General features: G+C 47.2%; 2 protein-coding genes across 7 annotated transcripts in view; both read right to left on the reverse strand.

Annotated features, from left to right (window-relative positions):
- Nucleotides 1-4,949, reverse strand: part of LOC121182486 (fibroblast growth factor receptor substrate 2-like) — a 10,277-nt gene extending 5,328 nt beyond the window's left edge. The window contains 3 exon segments of the mRNA XM_041039026.1: nt 1,687-1,778; nt 1,867-1,955; nt 4,104-4,949. Of these exon segments, the coding sequence (XP_040894960.1) occupies nt 1,687-1,752 (66 nt within the window). The 5' untranslated portion in view covers nt 1,753-1,778; nt 1,867-1,955; nt 4,104-4,949.
- Nucleotides 4,950-5,020: 71 nt separating this feature from the next.
- Nucleotides 5,021-23,081, reverse strand: part of LOC121182485 (receptor-type tyrosine-protein phosphatase beta-like) — a 31,038-nt gene continuing 12,977 nt past the window's right edge. For 2 of the 6 annotated variants that reach the window (XM_041039023.1, XM_041039022.1), the window contains exons 10-33: nt 22,049-22,312; nt 21,701-21,964; nt 21,322-21,585; nt 20,541-20,804; nt 19,721-19,990; nt 18,954-19,217; nt 17,972-18,238; nt 17,568-17,858; nt 16,859-17,137; nt 16,593-16,742; nt 16,221-16,488; nt 15,929-16,041; nt 15,701-15,806; nt 13,021-13,098; nt 12,357-12,374; nt 12,192-12,273; nt 11,827-11,917; nt 11,658-11,734; nt 11,300-11,434; nt 10,862-10,984; nt 9,089-9,252; nt 8,508-8,643; nt 7,172-7,292; nt 5,022-7,075 (exon numbers count right to left, since the gene is read on the reverse strand). In XM_041039023.1, the coding sequence (XP_040894957.1) occupies nt 7,053-7,075; nt 7,172-7,292; nt 8,508-8,643; nt 9,089-9,252; nt 10,862-10,984; nt 11,300-11,434; nt 11,658-11,734; nt 11,827-11,917; nt 12,192-12,273; nt 12,357-12,374; nt 13,021-13,098; nt 15,701-15,806; nt 15,929-16,041; nt 16,221-16,488; nt 16,593-16,742; nt 16,859-17,137; nt 17,568-17,858; nt 17,972-18,238; nt 18,954-19,217; nt 19,721-19,990; nt 20,541-20,804; nt 21,322-21,585; nt 21,701-21,964; nt 22,049-22,312 (4,112 nt within the window). In that variant the 3' untranslated portion in view covers nt 5,022-7,052. Of the gene's footprint in view, nt 7,076-7,171; nt 7,293-8,507; nt 8,644-9,088; nt 9,253-10,861; nt 10,985-11,299; nt 11,435-11,657; nt 11,735-11,826; nt 11,918-12,191; nt 12,274-12,356; nt 12,375-13,020; nt 13,099-15,700; nt 15,807-15,928; nt 16,042-16,220; nt 16,489-16,592; nt 16,743-16,858; nt 17,138-17,567; nt 17,859-17,971; nt 18,239-18,953; nt 19,218-19,720; nt 19,991-20,540; nt 20,805-21,321; nt 21,586-21,700; nt 21,965-22,048; nt 22,313-23,081 lie in introns of all 6 variants that reach the window. The other 4 variants (XM_041039020.1, XM_041039019.1, XM_041039024.1 and 1 more) reach the window with 4 other exon arrangements.

The raw sequence follows: 23,081 nt of genomic DNA on the forward strand, positions 1-23,081 counted from the left end.
GAGCTGCAAAGAAAAACCCTAAAACAACTGTTAGTGACATCACCAACAACCTCCAGAGGGCAGGAGTGAAAGTATCAGTATCTACTGTTCGCAGAAGACTTCATGAGCAAAAGTACAGAGGCTACACCAGAAGATGCAAGCCACTCATCAGCAAGAAGAATAGGAAGGCCAGGCTGGATTTTGCCAAAAAGTATAGAGACGAGCCTCAAACATTCTGGGACAAAGTGTTATGGACTGATGAGACAAAGATTAACTTTTACCAAAGTGATGGAAAGGCTAAGGTTTGGAGAAAGAAAGGATCTGCCCATAATCCCAAACACACAAGCTCAACTGTTAAACATGGTGGAGGCAATGTCATGGCTTGAGCTTGCATGGCTTCTTCTGGGATGGGCTCATTAATCTTCATTGATGAGGTAACACCTGATGGCAGCAGCAAAATGAACTCAGAAGTCTACAAAAACATTTTGTCTGCCAATTTAAAGAAAAATGCAACCAAACTGATTGGGAGATCCTTCATCATGCAGCAAGATAATGACCCAAAACACACTGCAAAAACAACAAAGGAGTTCATCAGGGGCAAGAAGTGGAAGGTTTTAGACTGGCCAAGTCAATCTCCAGACTTGAATCCTATAGAGCATGCTTTTCACTTGCTAAAGAGGAAACTGAAGGGAACAACCCCCCAAAACAAGCAACAGCTGAAAGAGGCTGCAGTGAAAGCCTGTAAAAGCATCACAAAAGAAGAATGCAAAAGTTTGGTGATGTCAATGGGTCACAGACTTGGTGCAGTTATTTCAAGCAAAGGATTTGCAACAAAATATTAAGTCTTATTTGCTTTAATTATCTGTTCCAATACATTTGAACACCTAAAAATGTGGTGCTTCTTTACAAAAAATGTTATCTTCTACGTTGTGTATCGGGTCCAGATGTAAGTACTTGGAAATAAAAGCTGAGATGTTGAATTTTTGTGTCATATTCATCTTTTGGTGTCAAACCCAAATGTTTCCAGCCTACAGTAAAAATAAAGGAATCAGCCTCATTGTTCCAATACTTTTGGAGGGGACTGTATGTTAATATATGCGTTGTTTGATTATCATGTGATATGTATGCATTCATTCATTCATTCAAAGTGACCCCAGGGACCTGCTCTGTCCTCTACAGTTGAAGTCTGAGAGGCTGTGACTGGAGTAAAACAGGACTTGATTAATAAAGTGCAGATAAAGTGAGGACGCTGGACATCAGAGCGTGTCCTCTGACGTTCACCTGCAGGACTCAACCTTTCACAGCACATCCAAACCTGTTCCTCAGTCCTAAGCCTGCAAAGTAACACTTAATAACTTTTAACTCTGCGTGGGACGTGACCTAATTAAACCGCTTCTTCTCCTGCGGCTCCGCCCCCTGCATCTGTCAGAGGCTGCAGACCAATCAGCAATCAGCTGCAGGGCGGTGGCGTTAACCTGCTGCGTAATACCTGAAACGCGTCAAATCTCCGATCAGACAAAGAAGCATCGACCGACGTGAGAAAACAATTTACTGTGAAACTCGTGACAAAAAAAAAAAACACTTTTGGAAATTGAGAAATCAGCAGTTTGTGAAATCCTCCAACCACAGTCATTAGTGAATAATCCAGGGTGTGTGCTGACAGACTGACGGAGGCCGCTGTCGAAACAGGCCGAGGCAGGAACTCACCTTGAATTTACTCTGATGATTATCTGGAATTGACTCTTTCTCTGGACAGCTTAAACAGCTACCCATGGCTTCTTCAGAGCACCATCTGATGTCTGGGAAACAACACGCGTGTTAAAGCCTGCGGGAAACTGACACGCTGATGTTACAGAAGTGTTCGGACTCTGTGGCAGTAACACTCACCTAGATCCTGCCTCCAGTAGCCCTGGTCCCATCCTCAGAGCCTGAGGGACACTCATGCTTTGGTTGATCTGCAAACATGAACAGCAGCTCTACACACACACACACACACACACACACACACACGTGAGTGATGGAGAATGCAGCCATTAAAGGACACATTAAAGGACACGTTCACATGGACAATGACACATCGTCCAGATCAAAACAGAAAAACAGTAATGGATCAGCTGTTAGGGTTAGAGTCGTGGTCCAGCTGCTCAGACCTGAAGCTCTGTGGCGTCTCCTCACCGTCAAATCAATTAGTCTTTGGGTTTTGGACAAAAGAAACTATTTGAGACGTCAATCAAAGGTCAAACATCGATCAATAATTAAAGTATACACATCTGCACACTGGCAAGTCCGCCAGCTTCCTACAGCAAAGAGCGCGTCTTCGAGGACAGTTTCCTAAAACACTCACGCGTCCACAGCCACAGGTCTTCCTCCTGTTCATGAAGACATCTTTCCAAACACATTTCCCTGAGACGGTTGCAGTCTCTAACGATGAACTGAGACTTTAACGTTTCACTGACTGCTTTTAAGTTCCAGCTTTAACTTTTAAATCAGAAGCTTCTCTCGCTCTGTTTTTATTTTTTATTCTTTATTTCTGTTATTTCATTGCACACGTCCTGATGTTTTTTGTTTGTTCTTTTTCTTTTTTTAATTATTATCATGTTTTTTTGAAAACCTGAAACATCAGAGACGCTGGAACCACAGATGAAAGAACGAACCGTTACAGCAGCAGGTGCCTGACGGCCAGTGGCTCAGGCTGCAGCAAACTAATATTTTCATTATTAATTCATCTGCCAATTCAGTTTTTCATCCATCGGTTCGTTGTTTGCTCCGTTAAACGCCAGAAAACAGAGAGATGCCTGTCACAGCGATTTCCTTACATGTCCAGTTTTGTCGGACCGCTGCTTCAAACCACCAAATATTCGATTTGATATGATGTGAGAGGTTACCAGTTCTGCTTTAAAAACTGCTTCAACTAACAATTATTCAATCATCAATAGATCGCAGCTGATCAGTGACACTGAATCAATGACTTTTCAATTATTTCTCGACTAAAACACAAATTTCCTCAGTTAATGCTGAGATCTTTGCTTTTCTCTCGCTCACGTTCGTGTAAACTTCATGAGTTGTACCAAAATAAATCACTGTTTTCTGGAGTTTTATAAATCTAACGATTAATCAGGAAAACAACCGGCGGATCGAACAAGTGTGAAAATAATTAGCGTTAGCTGCAGCTCTCAGATTTCAAGGTGGCGTCTTCACAGTCTCACATTCAGAAACAGGTCAGAGACAAACTGACAGCAGAGGATGTTTGGTGTCTTTGTTTTGACTGACACTGAGAAAATGCAATGATAAGTTGATTGAGTGATTAGACGATAAACGCAAAATAAGCCGGTTAATCGCTAAAGTAACACTGATGCTACTGAATCTGTTTTCAGATCTCACGTGTTTCCTCAGTAAACTGAACACTTTTCGGATAGAAGAGGAGACGATGGCCTCCTCGGACCCTGTGAAACCCTGACTGACACTTCACAGGTAAAACTGATGACTGACATCATCATCGGTCGATTAATCGATAAGAAAAACGACCGCTGTCTTTTACGTTTCGGGATTTTTTTCTTCGAACAGAGCGAATAAACACCGAGCATCTCTGAGCGCCGCTGACCTGCCACTGGCGTTTGTTGTTATTTGTTCTATAGTGCAGAGTAAACAATCAAGAGAACAATAACACACTGTCACTGGCTGCAGGCCTGTGGAACCCCTGAGGACTGGAGTTAGTCAAGTTTAATATGGTGCGTGTGCGGTTTGTGTGCGTGTGTGTGTTTCACTCTCACAATAATGAATCCAACCAGACCGAGTTAACCAAGTCTGGCTGTTGACCAGTCCCGACTCTGACTAACGAAACTAACTCTGAGACCAAGCAGACACAGCGAGCAGCGGCAGGCTAACTCTAAGTGACACAAGTATGTGTGTGTGTGTGTGTGTGTGTGTGTGTGTGTGTGTGTGTGTGAGTCACCTAACTGTGTGTAATGGCAGCTAGTTAGCCCGGAGCTAAGCTTCAATAAGCTAACGCTCGTATCTGCTGATTAGCTCCGAGGCTACAGTTAGCTTCCACACACCGACGCTGTTCGCCCGCTAGCCCTTAAAGAAATCCCAAAACACCGTTCGTTTCATCCAGCCATACTCACCGGGCACCTTCAGCGTGTTGAATCAAAGCATTCAGATATTTCCACACAGCGGCGAAGCAGCTCAGGTTTGTCCCCCTACCGACAGTGGCAGCAGACGGAGGAGCCAGCTAGCGTTAGCCGCTGCTACACCCGCAGATCCTCCATCTTTCCTCTGCGCTGCCAGAGCGCCAAAAAACAATCACAACTTCTTTCGAAACTCTCTAACGCTCCCGCTTGTTCCAATCAAACTGCGGAAAATGGTTTAAATCCATCGATAGTCCTTCGTGCTTCACTGCCGGGAGGGAGTTTCCGTCCAAACGCACTTTTTTGTGGCAGAAAACCAAGTTTTTGACGTTGGACCGTGTCTCCGCTGTTAGCCTGTTGGGCTAAATCACTGCTAAACTTCCGACACTTCCAATGTGCTGAACTCCCCGGCACCGAGCATGCGCGGCCCGAGCAGTCCGGGACACCCGGGGGGGGGGGGGGCACCTACAGGACAGTACTCTGGAAATACTGCACAAAAATACCGCGTGTATGTTCAGTACTGTACTGACATATGAGTACTCATACTACAATGTAAAAATACTACGTGCAAGTAAAAGACCTGCATTTAAATTGTGAAGAAAAATTAAAATATGCATGTACTGTAGTTAATGTATCACAGTAACAGCGCTTCCTGTAAAGTATCAGTAGTTACAGCACTTCCTGTCTCCTGTGACTGATCTGCGATCAGATCATTGATCCTGAGTCATCGATGCTTCAGCAGCATTGTCCTGTAGCTGGTTTGAATGATTTCACATACAGAGACAGTTTAATCCAGTGGTTCCCAACCTAGAAGACACAACTATACACTGATGTTATACAGAACACACAACTACACACTGATGTTATACAGAACACACAACTACACACTGATGTTATACAGAACACACAACTACACACTTTACTCTGAGTTTTGAATGCAGGGCCTTTACTCATGTGGGAGTATTTTTACAGTGTGGTCCTGGTACTTTCTCTGAGGTAAAGGATGTGAGTGCTTCCTCCACCTCTGACTGTGTGGTTGTGTGTCTGACTGTGTGGTTGTGTGCCTGACTGTGTGGTTGTGTGTCTGACTGTCATGAAGAATTCCTTCTCGGTGAGTTTAGCGTCATGTTGCAGCAGGTTCGTATTGATAATGGATGAATAATCAGAGAAATACAATATTTCTGTGTCTGTTTATTGAACTGCTCTCACAGAGTGAGATGCCACAGAGTGAAGGACAGCTCAAAAAAAAATACAAAATGCACTTAAAATATCTTACATACTGTTATGATTAGAAATATTTTTACCTTTTGCTGCCATGGCTACAGAGCAATACAACATGAACAGACTCTGATGAAGATTAAAGGCCCTGAAAAGCTTTTTCTTATGAGTGATGAAGCTCTACATGAACGTGTAGAAGAGTTTTGGTTATTTTACATCAGACATTTGTGTCTGAAGAAGCAGATTAACTGGATTTTAAGTGTTAAACCTTTAATAAATAATACTCAAGGATGATTTGTCCAAACTTTGTTTTATGAATATTATCTGTCACAGGGAAACATTCCAGCTGTGAAACTCAGCTGTCAGGAGTTTCACGTCTGTTTCTGTGTGAAGAAAACACGATGGATTAGAAGAGAACAGGCGTCTTCTAATCCATCACACCCTGTATAACACGAGGATGTTTAGATTTTCAGCCGGAGAATTCAGTTTGTAAAATCTTATCTCTGTGAGCCTCACTTTCCTAGTTTCAGGTTGAGCCATCAGTGGCGACTCTTCTGCTCTGAAAGGTTTTTTTAATGAATAAATAAGTTCCTGCCCTGGCTGCCAATAAATATAACAAAATCAAAAACTCTAAATATCAGGTCAGAACACTGGTGCCTACAGGCGATGCCCCCCCCCCCCCCCCCCCCCCCACCCCCCAGTGTGAGCAGACGACAGATTTGTGGCCAAACTCATTTTAAACAGTCTCTTCTCCTTCATTTTATATTTCTGTTGATGCTCTTTAGGAACCTGTCTGTGCCTGAGCTGTATCACTCTGACTGTCGTCAGGTTTGATCACAGATCATGTTCAGGCAGAGCCTTAGAGGAGGGTGTGCAGCTCTCTGCATGTAAGCTGTTTAAATATTATAAATAATATCTGCCACATCAGATCCAGGCAGAGAGGATGCTTTCACCTGTCAGGCTCCATACATCTGAACTAAAGTCCACCTCTGTTACATCAGGGTTTCAAACCTTTCTGTCAGAGTTTATTACAAAGTGGAGGCGATGCATTCAGCTCTGACTCTGACTCTGACGCTGCAGCAGCCTTCATTCGACTGTTCGATCTGTGTTTCTGTATTTAAGATGAGTTTTTCTTCTGATTCTTTCTCTTTTTTATTTCAAACTGTGTGAATATTACAGCAAACTAACACAGCTGCTCTGCTGTTACCGAAACCAGACCAGGACATCCCTACATTTGACTGGGCTCTTAACACTCCCCTCATACAGAGGCTCTGCCTTTGGGGCCCCTGACTCCTCGGGGCCCCTGGTCCCCCTGGACAACATACATGAAGCCGTTTGTCTGAACGGAAACACAGAAGCAGCAGATTCCTGGTTCTGGGATACGAACACAGTCACTGCGTTCTGACTCAGCATGAATCACCCTCTGAAAAACTGGGTGTGCATCAGCACTGTTTACAGAAGCATGTGCACGTTACAGCATATAAAACATATGGACAATACATCATTTCAAAAGCAGCTGTTACAGAAGTATTTGGGCAAAATATATACAAACACTGACGGATATGATGCAGGTTTATGTACAGTCCTGTGACATTAATCTGTCAGGTTCCATAAATAATCAGAGCTCTCTCTGTCTGAGAACCTCCATTCTTTCTAAACTGTCATAGAAAAATAGAATTGCCATGTTTCCCTGTGGCGCTCAACAAATCTCAGAAGTCTTTACAGTCTTTAACGTCTGGTGCACAGCATCTCTGTGGAAGAAGCATCAGCAGATGTGATGAGTTCATTTCACTGTGGCGTCAGTGAGCGAGCTGCTGTGTGTTCTGCTCTGACCGGAGGTCACTCACCTCTCTGGGCGCTGAAGCTCACGTTCTCGTAGATGGGGTAGAGGAGGTTCTCCTGCTCGCTGCGGAGCTTTCGGGCCCTCAGGACATCTCGGACACACTGATGGAGGTACGCATACTGACACTGGGAGGACAGGGAAACGTACATTTACTGTCCAAAGTCAGTCCATGGGGTTATTTAAATGTTCCACTCAAAAATGTCCTGAGGACGGGACATGCCCCAACACAGTCTCCAGCATTCACGTTTGTCTGAGACACACACACACAAACTTCTACCTGTGCCTCTGAGAGGACGCTCATTGACTCGTTGTTTTACAGTCTCTGTAGCACAGTCCTGTAAAGCAGCTGTAATCAAACCGCTTCTTAAAAAGCCGACTGTTGATGCAGGAGTTTCAGCAAACTGCACACCTGTATCTAACCTTCCCTTCCTCTCTGAGAGGCCTCAGGCAGCAGCTGCCATCAGCCGTGTGACTTTCTACAGAACAAGCATTTATTTGATTTTTAGTCTGGATTTAGAGTGAACCATACGTCCATCAGACCAAGGACTCGTCTCTGTCCTGGTCTGTTAGACCTTAGTGCTGCATTTGATGCCACTGACCATCACATCCTGCTACAGAGACTGGAACCTTTAACTGGCATCAAAGGAGCCGCACTCAGCTGGTTTAGGTCTGACCAATCAGATCGATTCAGTTTGTACGCGTCAGCAATGAGTCCTCCATGTACACAAGAGTTGGGCATGGAGTTCCACAGGGTTCAGAGCTGGGACCAGTTCAGTTCACCTTCCATTAACTTCCACTGATATGCAGTCGATACCCAGTTGTACTTGTCAGTAAAGCCAGAGGAAACCAATCAGCTAACTCAGCTTCAGACCTGTTTAAGGACATAAAGACCTGGAGGAGCAGTAATGTTCTCCTTTGGAACTCAGACTGAAGTTACTGTAACTGGCTCCAAGTAGCTCAGAGACTCAGTATCTGCTGGTACTGTTACTCCTGATGATGTTGCTCTGGCCTCCAACGCCACTGTGAGGAACCTGCGAGTTACTCCCACATCAAAGAAGCTCCGAGCACTGCCTCTGCTCACCTTCGTAATTTCACAGAAATCAGACACATTCTGTCTCGTAATGATGCAGAAAAACTCGTCCATGTGTTTGTTGCTTCTCGGCTGAACTATTGAAATTCCTTATTCTCAGGCTGCTCCACCAAGACTCTGAAGACTCTCCAGCTGATTCAGTACGCTGCAGCATGAGGACTGACAGGAACCAGGAAACCAGATCACATTGCTCAAAATCCTGCCCCTTGATGCCCTCCCATGATGCCCTGCTCTCACAGCTCAGTCCTACCTCGGTCTGCACCATGTGTGATCGGTGAAGTCTCAGGTCAAAGACGGAGCCGTAGATATCCAGAGTGTCCTTGCTGTCCAGCTGCTGCAGCACTCGGTCCAGAACGATGAAGGTCCCTGTGCGACCCACACCAGCACTGACCCACACACACACACACACACACACACACACACACACACACACACACACACACACACATACACACACCAGTTTAAAGCCACAGAATTTAACATGTCCAAATAATGAGCTGATTCTGTCTCAGGGACAGAGTCTCAGTTCTCTCTGTCTCCTTCTGATACTAAATTCACTCAGTTTAATCTGAGACCAGCAAAAACATTTGAGACGCAGCATGTTCAATTTTTTGTCCTCTCGTCTTAAAACGAATCGATCATCAAAATGAAACAAATTTCCTATCGATCAGCTCATCGATCAATCAGTTTCACTCAGCTCAAGGTCACTTTCTGTAGAAAACATGGGGAGGAAGTTAAAGCAGGAATGACTGGTAGTACTGGTAGTACTGGTAGGAGGTGGATTTAGAGTGAAGTTCCCCTTTAAAGACACTGTACATCTTTTTTCTGTACCTGCAGTGGACCACAGTGGGTCCAGATCCAGGAGTCCTGTTGACGTAGTCCCTGACAGTTCGGACAAACTGGACGAGGGACTGGGTGGTCTCTGGGACTCCGTGATCAGGCCACACCGTGTAGTGAAACTGACGAACCAGGCGGGTGAAGCTCAGCTGCTCCTCCTGACACACAGACGTACAGGCACAACTGACTCAGACTCAGAAACTGACTCAGACTCAGAATCAGACTCAGACTCAGAAACTGACTCTGACTCAGAATCAGAAACTGACTCAGACTCAGAATCAGACTCAGACTCAGAAACTGACTCAGACTCAGAATCAGATTCAGACTCTGAATCAGACTCAGAAACTGACTCAGACTCAGAATCAGACTCAGAAACTGACTCAGACTCAGAAACAGACTCAGAAACAGACTCAGAAACTGACTCAGACTCAGAAACTGACTCTGACTCAGACTCTCACTCAGAATCAGACTCTGGCTGAGTCTGAGTCTGTTTCTGAGACTCAGACTTAGATTCAGAATCAGACTCAGACTCAGACTCAGAAACTGACTCTGACTCTGACTCAGAAACTGACTCAGACTCAGGCTCAGATTCAGACTCAGACTCAGAATCAGACTCAGGCTCAGGCTCAGACTCAGACTCAGACTCAGAGGGAAGGGGGCACCGTTTCACTGCAGCACACACTGATCTGGTGTCCTAAGATGCTCTCTGCTTATTTCTTTGTCAGCAGTGACATCGTGTGTTTGTCCAGATCAGATTTAGTTTTTTTCTTTTGCCCATTTCATTTCTCCATCATATTGTTATTCACATCATGTCAGTGTCTGCGTGTCTGAGTTCAAACACCTGTGCTGACTGGGCAGGTATCACAGGTACCAAACACACCTACATGTCTTTTCTGAGAATGGCAGTTTTAAATACAGTTTTACTGGTTCCACTGGAATTAGGGATGCACCGAATATTCGGCCACCGAAAATTTTCGGCAGAAAATGGAAAGACTTTTATCACAGAAACAACACGACCGAAACAGGATGTTGTGATGACGCAAGAGAAAACCGCGGCCAGTTCGAGCTCATCTGGAAAGACCAGCGCTGTGGACGTATTTCAGTAAATCTGAGAAAGACACGCGGATTGTGATTTGCAAAACATGTAATGTTGAAATTTCAAGAGGGGGCACATCTGCAAAGAATTTCTCCACGTCGGGTTTAACTTACACCTGAAATCCAAACATGTCGATTGCCGTGCTGAAAAGGAAAAGGAAAATCCCTCCGAGCACGCCCACTCCGTCTGTGGTGGACATTTTTGAAAAGGCAAGGAAGTTTAAAACTTAACTTAAAGTGCTGCAACTCTTGGTGCATTTGTTGTTGTTAAAGGCCTACGGTTTACATATGGGCTATGGCAAACTTTGTTTTGATACACTATTATGTTGTAGGCCTACAGCGAAAATTTTAAAATGCACTTGACTTATATGCACTTTGTATTTTTATGAGAGAACATATTTAATTTTACAATCTTGTTTAAATTGGTTTATTCTTTGAAACATTCATATTAATTTATGTAATCACAAAAGCCTTGTAATTTTCGTGAAGTTAGTACGCAGTCATAGCCATAAATGCAATGGTACTAATAACTGGCATAATAATTTCTTTCGGTGTTTAGGTTTTCGGTTTTCGGCCTTGGTTTCCTCATTTTCAGTTTTCGGTTTCGGCCAAGAATTTTCATTTCGGTGCATCCCTAACTGGAATCCTGTCAGAATAAAACACGTTACATACGCTGCAGATGTTGAACTCTCGGATGGTCCACTCAGGGAGGACAGACTCTGACAACATCTGGACGATCAGATCTCCATAGTACAGAGGATCCTGGTCGGAGGGCCAGTAGTGATCACACTTCACCTGAGGGAGAGGAAGAGGAGCAGCTTAAAAACATAATGTCTGCACATCCTGTCACCGTCTCAGCTCATACATACAAACATGTGATTCAGGGAGTTTCTGTCGAACTGTGGCAGGTGATTTATGAAACAAACAGGTGTGTGATTTTTTAAAAATCGGATAAAGAGCATGCGTCGGCAGATGTTTGACGTTAACCTGACTCAGAGGCCTGAGACACAGCACCAGTGTCTTCTGGGACAGTGACAGAGCTGAATGCCTTGCTCAGCGGCACTTTACTGTGGAGGCAGATGGGAGAGGGATTCCTTTTCTTCTACCCACCCTTCCTTTCTCCACACACTGAGTGACCATCACGATGTTGTGGACGTTCTGCTCCCAAACCATCTTCCAGAAATCGTCTTTTGTTCCCGGCAGAGGACCCTGTGTGGCGATGTACTCCCGACGGAAGTTATTACCCTGAAAACACACATTGTAAGCATTGTTGTTGCCCCCGTCCCCCGTGGACATTTCACCTTTTAAATCCAGATTGAGACCAAAAAGCTAAGATATATGTACTGTACATACATAATCCCACCCCCATAACTGCTGTGTGTCGTACAGCTCTCCAGTGTAATGTCCCTTTATAATATGATGTCAATCTGAACCGTGAGTCCATCACACGTTCAGCAGCAGGTCTTACAGGGATGTAGCTGGCGTTGATGTAGTCGGAGCAGGGATCATCATCCACGTAGGACAGCTTCACCCTGGTCGAGTCGTCTGAACACAGAAACCACAGAAACACTTCAGAGGGACAGACTTACGTCTCCTGTCTCCGTGTTGGTGCATGTGCGGAGCTGGGAGTCACTCACAGGGCAGGATGTTGTTGTATCGGTTCTTCCCCCGGTTCTCCGGCAACAGAGCCGAGTCCAGAGGCTGGTTACGACCGACGTCCTTCAGATCCTGACGGAAGGAAACAGCACAACGGGACTGAGCAGGTCATCAGTGTCACGCACACACACACACGCACGCACACACTCACACACACACACGCACACACACACACACACGCACGCACGCACTCACACACACACACACACACGCACGCACACACACACACACACACACACACGCACACACACGCACACGTACACACACGCACACGCACACGCACACACACACGCACACCACGTATCTTCTCGTGTGTATTCAGCTGTAAGGGAAGCTGGCAGCTGACCTCGTACTCCTCTGACAGCAGATAGTTGGAGTCGGCCTGAAGTTTATTGTAGTGAGACTCAAAGTTCATGATCTTGATGGGACTGAAGGAGACAAACAAGATGCTCAACAGAATAAAAAAAAAAGAAAAGAAAAACCGATGAAGAACAGATGTTTGGTTTCTCACCTGGAGATGCGACGGCTGCTGGAGATAAGAGGAGGATGATTAGCCATCAGTTTACAGATGTGTTGTATTAAACAAGCTGTTAGCTGAGCTGAGCAGTCACAGCGAGCAACACGAGGGTTAGGGAGCGACCTCAGGTCACTCAGTGATCAAATGAGTGAAGCGGTGCAGCGTCAGTCTGAACAACTGGACTTTATGACTCTATGTGTGGACGTCCAGCACAGCTGATGTCTCCACGAAATCTGTCTCACCTGATCAAAGACACTTTAACAACACGTTAAGGACTAACGAGTGTTTCCTGTTGTCACAGTCACTGTTTTACAAGTCGAGACCAACAAGTCCAGGTCCTAAACCCTGTCTGAGTCATTGAGTTAAGTCAGTTCTTATTGTTTGATCATGACGGGCTGTGCCTGGTTTATCAGACTGACTGAGGTCAAACTGCAGATAAATGCAGCTAAATAAATAAAAGTCCAATAAAAGCTTCAAGAAATTAACGTTAAAAACTGGATATTTCTTTTTAAAACTGACATTATCACTGGTTAAAGAAGGTCAGAGCTACAGTGTTAGTATTACAGCAGTATTAATATGAGTTTTTGTTTCAGGGTGAGAGTGTTAGCATGTGTGTAACATTGTTAGTATCAGTGGTGTCTGCTGTCACTGTTCTTACCCTCTGACCCCCAGGTGAAGTCCTGATGTCCTTCTCTCTCTCCTCACACTCATCCTGACCACCGCTCTCTCCTCCACACTGAAACACACACAGCTCGTTACCGCGTGTGGTTACTGCGGGCGGGGGCGGGGTAGTTCCGTTAAAAAAGGCTGGATCTGTGTCCTTTCTGATGCACTGGACTGTTACAGATCAAAGCTGCACATCATAACTAGAAAATGCAGTTTCCAGTTAGAGACTGTTCTGGGATTTCTGGTATAAAACCAGGCTGACCTGTTGCCATATTACCAATCCTCACACTTCACACTCAGTGTGTGAGACTCAGTGTGTGTGAGACTCAGTGTGTGTGAGACTCAGTGTGTGTGAGACTCAGTGTGTGAGACTCAGTGTGTGAGACTCAGTGTGTGCGACTCAGTGTGTGTGTGAGACTCAGTGTGTGAGACTCAGTGTGTGTGAGACTCAGTGTGTGTGAGACTCAGTGTGTGAGACTCAGTGTGTGAGACTCAGTGTGTGTGTGAGACTCAGTGTGTGAGACTCAGTGTGTGTGAGACTCAGTGTGTGTGTGAGACTCAGTGTGTGTGAGACTCAGTGTGTGTGAGACTCAGTGTGTGTGAGACTCAGTGTGTGTGAGACTCAGTGTGTGAGACTCAGTGTGTGTGAGACTCAGTGTGTGTGCGACTCAGTGTGTGAGACTCAGTGTGTGAGACTCAGTGTGTGTGAGACTCAGTGTGTGTGAGACTCAGTGTGTAAGACTCAGTGTGTGTGAGACTCAGTGTGTGTGCGACTCAGTGTGTGTGTGAGACTCAGTGTGTGTGAGACTCAGTGTGTGTGAGACTCAGTGTGTGAGACTCAGTGTGTGTGAGACTCAGTGTGTGTGTGAGACTCAGTGTGTGTGAGACTCAGTGTGTGTGTGAGACTCAGTGTGTGAGACTCAGTGTGTGTGAGACTCAGTGTGTGAGACTCAGTGTGTGTGAGACTCAGTGTGTGAGACTCAGTGTGTGTGAGACTCAGTGTGTGTGTGAGACTCAGTGTGTGAGACTCAGTGTGTGTGAGACTCAGTGTGTGTGTGAGACTCAGTGTGTGAGACTCAGTGTGTGTGTGAGACTCAGTGTGTGAGACTCAGTGTGTGTGAGACTCAGTGTGTGTGTGAGACTCAGTGTGTGTGAGACTCAGTGTGTGAGACTCAGTGTGTGTGAGACTCAGTGTGTGTGCGACTCAGTGTGTGTGAGACTCAGTGTGTGTGAGACTCAGTGTGTGTGTGAGACTCAGTGTGTGTGAGACTCAGTGTGTGAGACTCAGTGTGTGTGAGACTCAGTGTGTGTGTGAGACTCAGTGTGTGTGTGAGACTCAGTGTGTGTGAGACTCAGTGTGTGTGTGAGACTCAGTGTGTGTGAGACTCAGTGTGTGTGAGACTCAGTGTGTGAGACTCAGTGTGTGTGAGACTCAGTGTGTGTGTGCGACTCAGTGTGTGTGAGACTCAGTGTGTGTGAGACTCAGTGTGTGAGACTCAGTGTGTGTGAGACTCAGTGTGTGTGAGACTCAGTGTGTGAGACTCAGTGTGTGTGAGACTCAGTGTGTGAGACTCAGTGTGTGTGAGACTCAGTGTGTGTGAGACTCAGTGTGTGAGACTCAGTGTGTGTGAGACTCAGTGTGTGTGCGACTCAGTGTGTGAGACTCAGTGTGTGTGAGACTCAGTGTGTGAGACTCAGTGTGTGTGAGACTCAGTGTGTGTGAGACTCAGTGTGTGTGAGACTCAGTGTGTGTGAGACTCTGTGTGTGAGACTCAGTGTGTGTGAGACTCAGTGTGTGTGAGACTCAGTGTGTGAGACTCAGTGTGTGTGAGACTCAGTGTGTGTGAGACTCAGTGTGTGTGAGACTCAGTGTGTGTGAGACTCAGTGTGTGAGACTCAGTGTGTGTGAGACTCAGTGTGTGTGAGACTCAGTGTGTGTGTGAGACTCAGTGTGTGTGAGACTCAGTGTGTGTGAGACTCAGTGTGTGAGACTCAGTGTGTGTGAGACTCAGTGTGTGTGTGAGACTCAGTGTGTGTGAGACTCAGTGTGTGTGTGAGACTCAGTGTGTGAGACTCAGTGTGTGTGAGACTCAGTGTGTGAGACTCAGTGTGTGTGAGACTCAGTGTGTGAGACTCAGTGTGTGTGAGACTCAGTGTGTGTGTGAGACTCAGTGTGTGAGACTCAGTGTGTGTGAGACTCAGTGTGTGTGTGAGACTCAGTGTGTGAGACTCAGTGTGTGTGTGAGACTCAGTGTGTATGAGACTCAGTGTGTGAGACTCAGTGTGTGTGAGACTCAGTGTGTGTGTGAGACTCAGTGTGTGTGAGACTCAGTGTGTGAGACTCAGTGTGTGTGAAACTCAGTGTGTGTGCGACTCAGTGTGTGTGAGACTCAGTGTGTGTGAGACTCAGTGTGTGTGTGAGACTCAGTGTGTGTGAGACTCAGTGTGTGAGACTCAGTGTGTGTGAGACTCAGTGTGTGTGTGAGACTCAGTGTGTGTGTGAGACTCAGTGTGTGTGAGACTCAGTGTGTGTGTGAGACTCAGTGTGTGTGAGACTCAGTGTGTGTGAGACTCAGTGTGTGAGACTCAGTGTGTGTGAGACTCAGTGTGTGTGTGAGACTCAGTGTGTGTGAGACTCAGTGTGTGTGAGACTCAGTGTGTGTGAGACTCACACTTTGCGAGCCTTGTGTCTGCAGACGAGCAGAGCGGTGACTCCCACCATCATGACGATGAGGAACATCCCGGCGCTGACGCCTTCGATCACACCGCTCAGAGGCTCTGCAGGAGAAAGAAAACCTCAGTGCTCCATTCATTCATTCATTCATTCATTCACTCAGATCTGCTTCTTTCCCTCTCTGCTCTCCACTCTCTCCCGACTGCACCATGATGATTCTCCTCACCGGCCTCGGTGACCACGGGGACGGACAGGTACGTGTCGGCGTACAGAGGAGATGAGACGGGGACGCCGTTCTTCTCCTCGTCAAACAGCTGAGTGAACGCTCGAACACTGAGTCTGAAGGACACGAGGACACAACACATCACAGTCGCTGGACCTCAGGCCTTTGTGACAAAAGTTTTTGGACGTTCTACGATTCTTCTACTTGGAACTTTTTTTGTTTTGTGGAAAACATTTGAAATTACTTTTCCGTTAAATATTCGTAACAATCCAAATCTTTTTCACTTCTTCAGTACCTGTAGGCAGTTTTGGGTTTCAGTGGTCCATCACAGAACCGGTTCAGGTCTCTGCTGGTCTCTGGGTCCGTGTGTCTGTGGTCACAGGTCCCCCCCAGGGACTCCATCCCCGTCCCCACGCTGATCTCAAAGCTGTGGGAGCTGTCGGGGCCCTGGTTGCAGTAACTGTGGAAGTAACTGGTCTGGTAGGACTTGATGGAGCTGTTGGATCTGTAGTCCAGGTAGGAGGGCAGAGGGTGCTGCTGCCTCGGCTGAATGTTATCCACACCTCCACAAAGGAAAAACAACAAACGGGCCTGTGACGCACTCTGCTCATAAAACACATCAGCTGAGGTTTAACCAACCAATGAGACAGGGTCAGGGTGTCGGTACCTTCGGACTCAGTCACCACCACAGTGAAGAACCTGATGGCTCCGTTGACGTCGCTGAACCAGCTGCAGTTAAACTTGAAGACGATGGAGGATTTGGTGACCCCTTCAGGCTTAGCGCTGACCCGGACACTGAGGGGGGGCACTGGAGGACCTGGGGGAGTCACGTCAGGGAGTTTTAGAGACCTCAGACACTTGGTAAGAACCTGACTCAGCTGGTTTTTATGTCTCCATAAAGCAAAACGTGTCCCCCCCCCCTCCCGGCCTTACGGTCAATCATGGTGACCACGCCGTCCTGAGCCTCCTCGCTGGTCGTCCTGTCCGAGATCACCTTCACAGAGACGGTGTACCGTTTGTGGGGTTCCAGCTGGGCGATGACGTAGGCGGTGGAGTTTCGGCCGGTGCGTCTGGAGTAGACCAGCGTCTGGGAGTCCTGGTGGAGACACTCGATGGTGTAGGAGTCGTAGTCAGCTGCAGGCGGCGTCCAGGAGCAGGAGATGGAGGTGGAGCTCTGCGGGTGACAGTGGAGGTTGTGGACTCGCTCCGGCTCTACAGCAGGAGACAACAGCACATTGTCTGAATCCAACTTTAATATCAGACACAATGAGGAAATGTATTTATTCATTTAGAATAAATTTACCCATTTAAAATGGATTTAGTCCATAAATACAACAAATAACAAATAATCAGGAAAGAGGAAGAAAACGTTCAGCACTGAGGTTTTACTCTGCACACTGACGACCATCTAAACCACACTGCTCTCATCCATCCATCCATCATCCACCCATCTGTCATCCATCCACCCTCCATCATCCATCCATCGTGTCACATTCACACCTGTGGACGATTTCAAGTCACCGATTAACCTTCGGACGGTGGGACGAAGCCACGCAGGGGTCAGGGACACATTCACAGGCTTTAATACTCTGACCCTTTCTCAGACTAATAAAGTGCTTTGAAGTGAACTGTGGCCACCTACTGGTTCGGATGCTGTTGTAGATGGGCGTGCTGTAGGTGGGCGTGGCACCGCGCTCCGTGGCCCCGCTGACGGTGCGAAGACTGAAGGTGTAAAGTCGTCCGGGGAACATCCCCGTCAGAATGCGGCTGCCGGACGGGCGGCTGTGATATGGGTTGATGACAGACAGCTGGTCCCCAGGAGACCACTTCAGGTCAAAGTCGTCGTAGTCGGAGTCCACGGGACCGCTCCACGTGATCTCCAGGGAGGTGTTGGTGACCCCCCCGAACAGGAAGGAGGTTGGAGGTCTGGGTGCTGGGGTGGCAAGAAAGACGAAGAGAAAGAGAAAGATGTTGTTTTTGTTGCTCAGAGCTCCAGCTGTCATTAAGAACACAGTAAGAATCCAGGATGTGTCAGGCTCAGCTCACCTGTCCGGCCCACAGTGCCGGCTCTGCTGCTGAGCTCCCCGCTCAGACTCAGCAGCTCGGCTCGGTACAGTCGACCCGGGACCAGGTCTGAGAAGGCGAATTCCGTGACCTCTGACCCCAGCTGCCGCTCAGCCCGCTGGGAACCATCAGGGTTGTAGAGAGACAGCAGGTATCCGCTCAGATCACCACCGCCGTGTTCCCAGTTCACCCACAGGGCATCAGACTGGTTTCCACTCCGAGCCCTGAGCGACAGCACGGCTGCTGGGACTGCAGAGGAAAACAAGCACACGGCTTTTATAGCACAACGATCACTGATCAATGATCAGAACATCGAAGCTGGGATTCAACATATCTCCAGGGAAGTTTTGATTAGTGAATCTTAGTCTGACTGAAGTGACACTGGCTCTTTTCATTCGATCCTTTCATCCAGTCTGCAAAGCAAAAGACATGAAAACGAGTCAGAACTTTTTTTTCCTGTTGTTTTCTCTCGGTCCTCCGTGCTCTGCAGCGAGCACACGCCTCGTTTTAAAGCTTTAAAGTCAGAGAGAGTCAGGTTCTTCAGAGGTGACAGACGAGCCGAGGCCTCACGTGAACAAAAACATGCAAAGATCCTGAGACAAACTGAGAAAACTGAGCGGTTCAGTCCGTTCACCTGTGATCAATAAGAAAGTTTAAGAGGAAACAGCTAAACTTTGTTTTCTCTACATCAGCCACTCAGCGTTCAGCGACATCTAGTGGTCACAGTCATCATAGCAGCTTCCTTGCTCACAAAACACCTGTAAGATCGTAACTGCAGTTCAGTGTTATTTATACAGCTCCTTCCACGATCAGAGACCCAGAGTCTGACCCCAGATCAGCTCCCAGAACCCCACACCACCGTCATCAGTTCTGACTGGTCACAAATGCACTGAGGAAATCATCATGGCTTTTCTTTCCCAGAGGACACTGTCTGAGTCGTAGTAACCTTGGCGACTTAACTCACCTGTTCTGACAGCGATGGAGGACTGGTTGGTCTGCTCTCCGCTCAGGCTCTGTACCACCATCTTGTACAGCGCTCCAGGTCTGAGACCCTGGAAGGAGCACTGCTGACTGCTGGACTGGACACGCCGTCTCTCCTGCAGCGAGTCATCGCTTTTATACAAGAAGATCTGATAAAAGTCAAACTCTCCCTCCGGTGGAGACCAGAGGAAGGACAGACTGGTGGTGGTGTTGGTTTTAATGGACAGGCCGGTGACAGCTGCAGGGCCTGATGGGAAGAGTAAAAAAAAAAAACTCCTGTGACTGTTTTCAAACTTTTTCATCATTTTTTCTTTCTATGTTCAATATACACAACAGTTTCCTTCAGCAGAGAAACTTCAGACTGATATTAGTCCAGTTTTTAGTCCAGTTTCAGAGGCTCAGCAACAGTTTATCCTGTTTGCAGGTTCAGGTTCAGGATAAGATTCTACAGAGGAGCACGAACTAAAATCATATAAAACTGAAAAAAGCTCATGGACCACAGGATGTTCTGACTGTTCAGATCATTCAAGAAATAAATCTTTCAATGTCTTTATGCCTCATGTGTATTTACAAATTACAACTTTTTTCCTCAAAATATTAAAAACATATTTTTTTGTTTCTTTTCTTGATAAATAACATTTTTCTTGATTTTTTTTTGACAAAGAATTTTTAAAAAGTATTTTCTTGAAACCTGTCTTTACTCGTATAAAACCACTCTCCCCTGTCCGAGTTGGAAGCAGGAAGTCTTACGTGTCCGAGCTTCAGCGCTGACCCCCGGACTGTGGACGCCCCCGCTGGTGGTCTGGACAAGGAATCGGTACTTCTTCCCTGGGGTGAGGCCATCGAACCGGTACCTGGTGTATCCAAAGGGCTGGGAGGAGTTTGTCACCAGACTGCCTCTGTCGTCCAGCACCTGAAGGATGTATCCATCAGCCACACCCAGAGCTTCCTGCCAGCTCACCTGGAGGCTGCAGGTGGTGTGGAGGTTGTCCACCTGGAGCCCTGTCACTGCTGAGGGGACTGGACATGAGGGGATTGTTAGGTCAGATTTGTTGTTGTTGTTGTTGATTCGTGGTAGGATAAAGTGACTGATGGAGTTAAGATGATTTTCATTAATTGGCCACTAGATGTCAGCAGAGGAAACAGAGTCTGTTGAATCAGTACACGAATGAGCATCAACATGAGCCTGATTCTGTTCTCTGTGCTGTGTAAAGTCAAACGCCTTCCTCCAATACAGGCTGCAGTTCCAGCTCATGTGAGGCAATGCTGCCACCTGCTGGTGTAAACAGTAACTGCACCTGGATTTTTTTCTACAGACCAGCTGTGACACACAAATCTGAACAGTCTCTGCCCCTTAAACTGGATCCACACCAAAATCAGCAGGTTCTCCAGACACGAGAGAAAACATAAGCTCCAGAGCAGAAGTGAAAAGGAACGGTAACGGTTCCACTGTCTGCTGTTAATAAACAGAACATCATAAATGCTTTGTGCTGTACAGGTGTGTGTATATTCACACCTGATCATATGTACTGTATTGTAGTGCAGTGTACAGGTGTGTGTATATGCTGACCTGTGCGTCCTGAGGCGGTGTTGTTGTCGACCAGCTCTCCGCTCACAGACTGAACCGTCACGCTGTACAGCTGCCCGGGCTGCAGGGAGCCAAAGGTCACCTCGTTCTGGTGTTTGAGGACACGTCGGACGTCCAGCTGTCTGCTCTCTCTGAACAGAAACACGGAGTATCCGTCCACGTCGCCCTGACCTGGAGTCCAGCTCACCTTCAGACTGCTGCTGTCTCCGCCGTTACTGACGTGGATGTTCTTCACTTTACTGGGAACTGAGGGGGACACAGACTTTAGCTTCCTGAACCACAGCAGCTGAAGTGAAGCAGGAGGATTCACTGGTTCCAGCTGTGACCATTTCCTAGAGCTTCCTCCTGGAAAATCTAGTTCTACACTGACTTTCAGACACCAGAAGCTACAGAGCTGTTTCCACCTAATACAGTTCATTTCTTTTTGGGGTTGTCTTTCAGTTTGTTTGATGCTCAGTGTGTAATTTAACTTCAAACTGTTCAGAATTCAACATGAACCATCTTTACAGTGAGAAACTGAGCTCACATGTCTGTGAGAAGTATCATCACAGTGTTATTATCACAGTGGAGACTCCTGTGAAGCCTGACACACTGACAGTTCCAGTCTGAAGTAAATGAATCATCGTCTGACTGTGGAGGCGTTTCTGTGATGCTGCATATTAATATTTGAAGTTCAGAACAACAACATAACAGATGTTAATCAACAGCTGTATGTTCATCTTTGCATCTTTAGAAAACACTGGTAACACTGGTGTCCTCTGACCTGTGCGGCCCTCGATAAACTGGGCTCTCTGGTTGGGGCCGCTGAAGGTTGAAACCAGGATCTTGTACAGGCGTCCCGGTGTGAGCGAGGACAGGAGACACTCCCCCACGCCGCTGCCCAGAGTGATCGGAGGAAACACCTTCATGTCGTTGAAGAGCAGCTGCACCTCGTAGTGATCCACGTCACCTGGGGCGGCCGACCACATCACCCTCAGGTCCTCGGTGCCCCGCCCGGCCAGGACCAGGGACCGGACCGGGGCTGGGACTGTAGGAAGAGGACAGGGGCGGGAGTGAGTCTGACCAGACCAGGTCTGCTCAGTCCACCACACACACACACACACAACCACACACACTCTGCAGGTAGGTCAAAGATCACTCACAGGTCCTGCCGTGGGTGGAGGTGCTGGCTTCGTACTTCCCGCTCCGGGTGTTCACCAGCACCGTGTAGAGTCTGCCGGGCACAAGACCGTGAAACACACACTCGTTCTGCGTCTTCCGCACCGTCTGGTTCTGCAGGAACACGTTGTTGTGTTTGATGAACACCTGGTAGAAGTCAAAGTCTCCGGCCGCGTGACGCCAGTAAACCTTCAGGTAGTCGTCACGCGCAGCGTGGGTCGCTGTCGGGTTCTGGACCTTTGAGGGCTCTGAGAGGAAAGCGGGCCGTTAGACGGACACACAGCAGTTTACAGGTCAGCACACATTCATTCAAACCGGATCCAGACACTCACGCGTCCTCTCCTGGACGAAGGTGTCGTTCTGGAAGCTGCCGCTGCGCGATGTGATGGAGATGTTGTAGAGGCGTCCGGACACCAGGGAGTTAAACACACACTCTGGACTGGATTTGGAAACAGCCAGAGTGTGAACGGGCTTCTCCCGGTCCCTCAGGCTCACAAGGTAACTGTCGACCTCACCTGCGGCCGGACGCCACGACACGCTGAGGAAGTCCATGCGACCGTTATTGCTGACCGTTACCTCGCCGACTGCAGCCGGGACTGGAGGGAGGGGGGAGGGGGGAGAAGGTTAGAGGTGTCACCAGTCTCTCACCAGAACCATCGTCCCAGTTATGTAATGGTATCAATTCCTTCATCCTCCAGGAAACTGCCTGCACACTCTCACATTCCACCCCGATGCCTAAAGGGAGTCAGGCTGCAGAGGTCTGAGCGTCCCTCCATGGATACGCGTCCCCACTGTTGTTAAATTCATAAACACCAAAGCAGCTGAAACTGATTAACAACCCCCTCTGCTACTAAACTAACCAGGTCAATATCCCACAGGTTTAACTGACCTGATGCTGTACTGAGATTTAAAAGTGTTCCTCACTTTTCTGTGAGCAGTGGATATTTTGTTCCACCGGTTTGATGTGAAACGGTTTCTGCTGGAACGTAAAGGATGAACAACACTTTGGACACTCGGTGACCTCCAGAGCTTTGGTCCACATGTTTGTGTGGTAAAGTAACAATGAAGTGACAGGAAGTTTCTGACGGGGCTTTTATTGTTGTTGTTGTTCTCGACACTTCCTGAACATTCCTGACAAATTCCTGCTTTTCAATAATATCCTGCTGTTAGAACACACACACATACACACACACACACACACACACACACACACACACACACACACACACACACACACACACACACACACACACACACACAGGCTGTCTCAGACCAACATTTTTGAAACAAACTGAAAACGCAGTGAAGTGTTGTCATGTTGTTTGTTGGTGTGTGTTGGTGTGTGTTGTTGTGTGTGGTGTTGTT

Source organism: Toxotes jaculatrix, chromosome 5 (genome assembly GCF_017976425.1).
Source record: "Toxotes jaculatrix isolate fToxJac2 chromosome 5, fToxJac2.pri, whole genome shotgun sequence".
Classification (NCBI taxonomy): Eukaryota; Metazoa; Chordata; class Actinopteri; family Toxotidae; genus Toxotes; species Toxotes jaculatrix.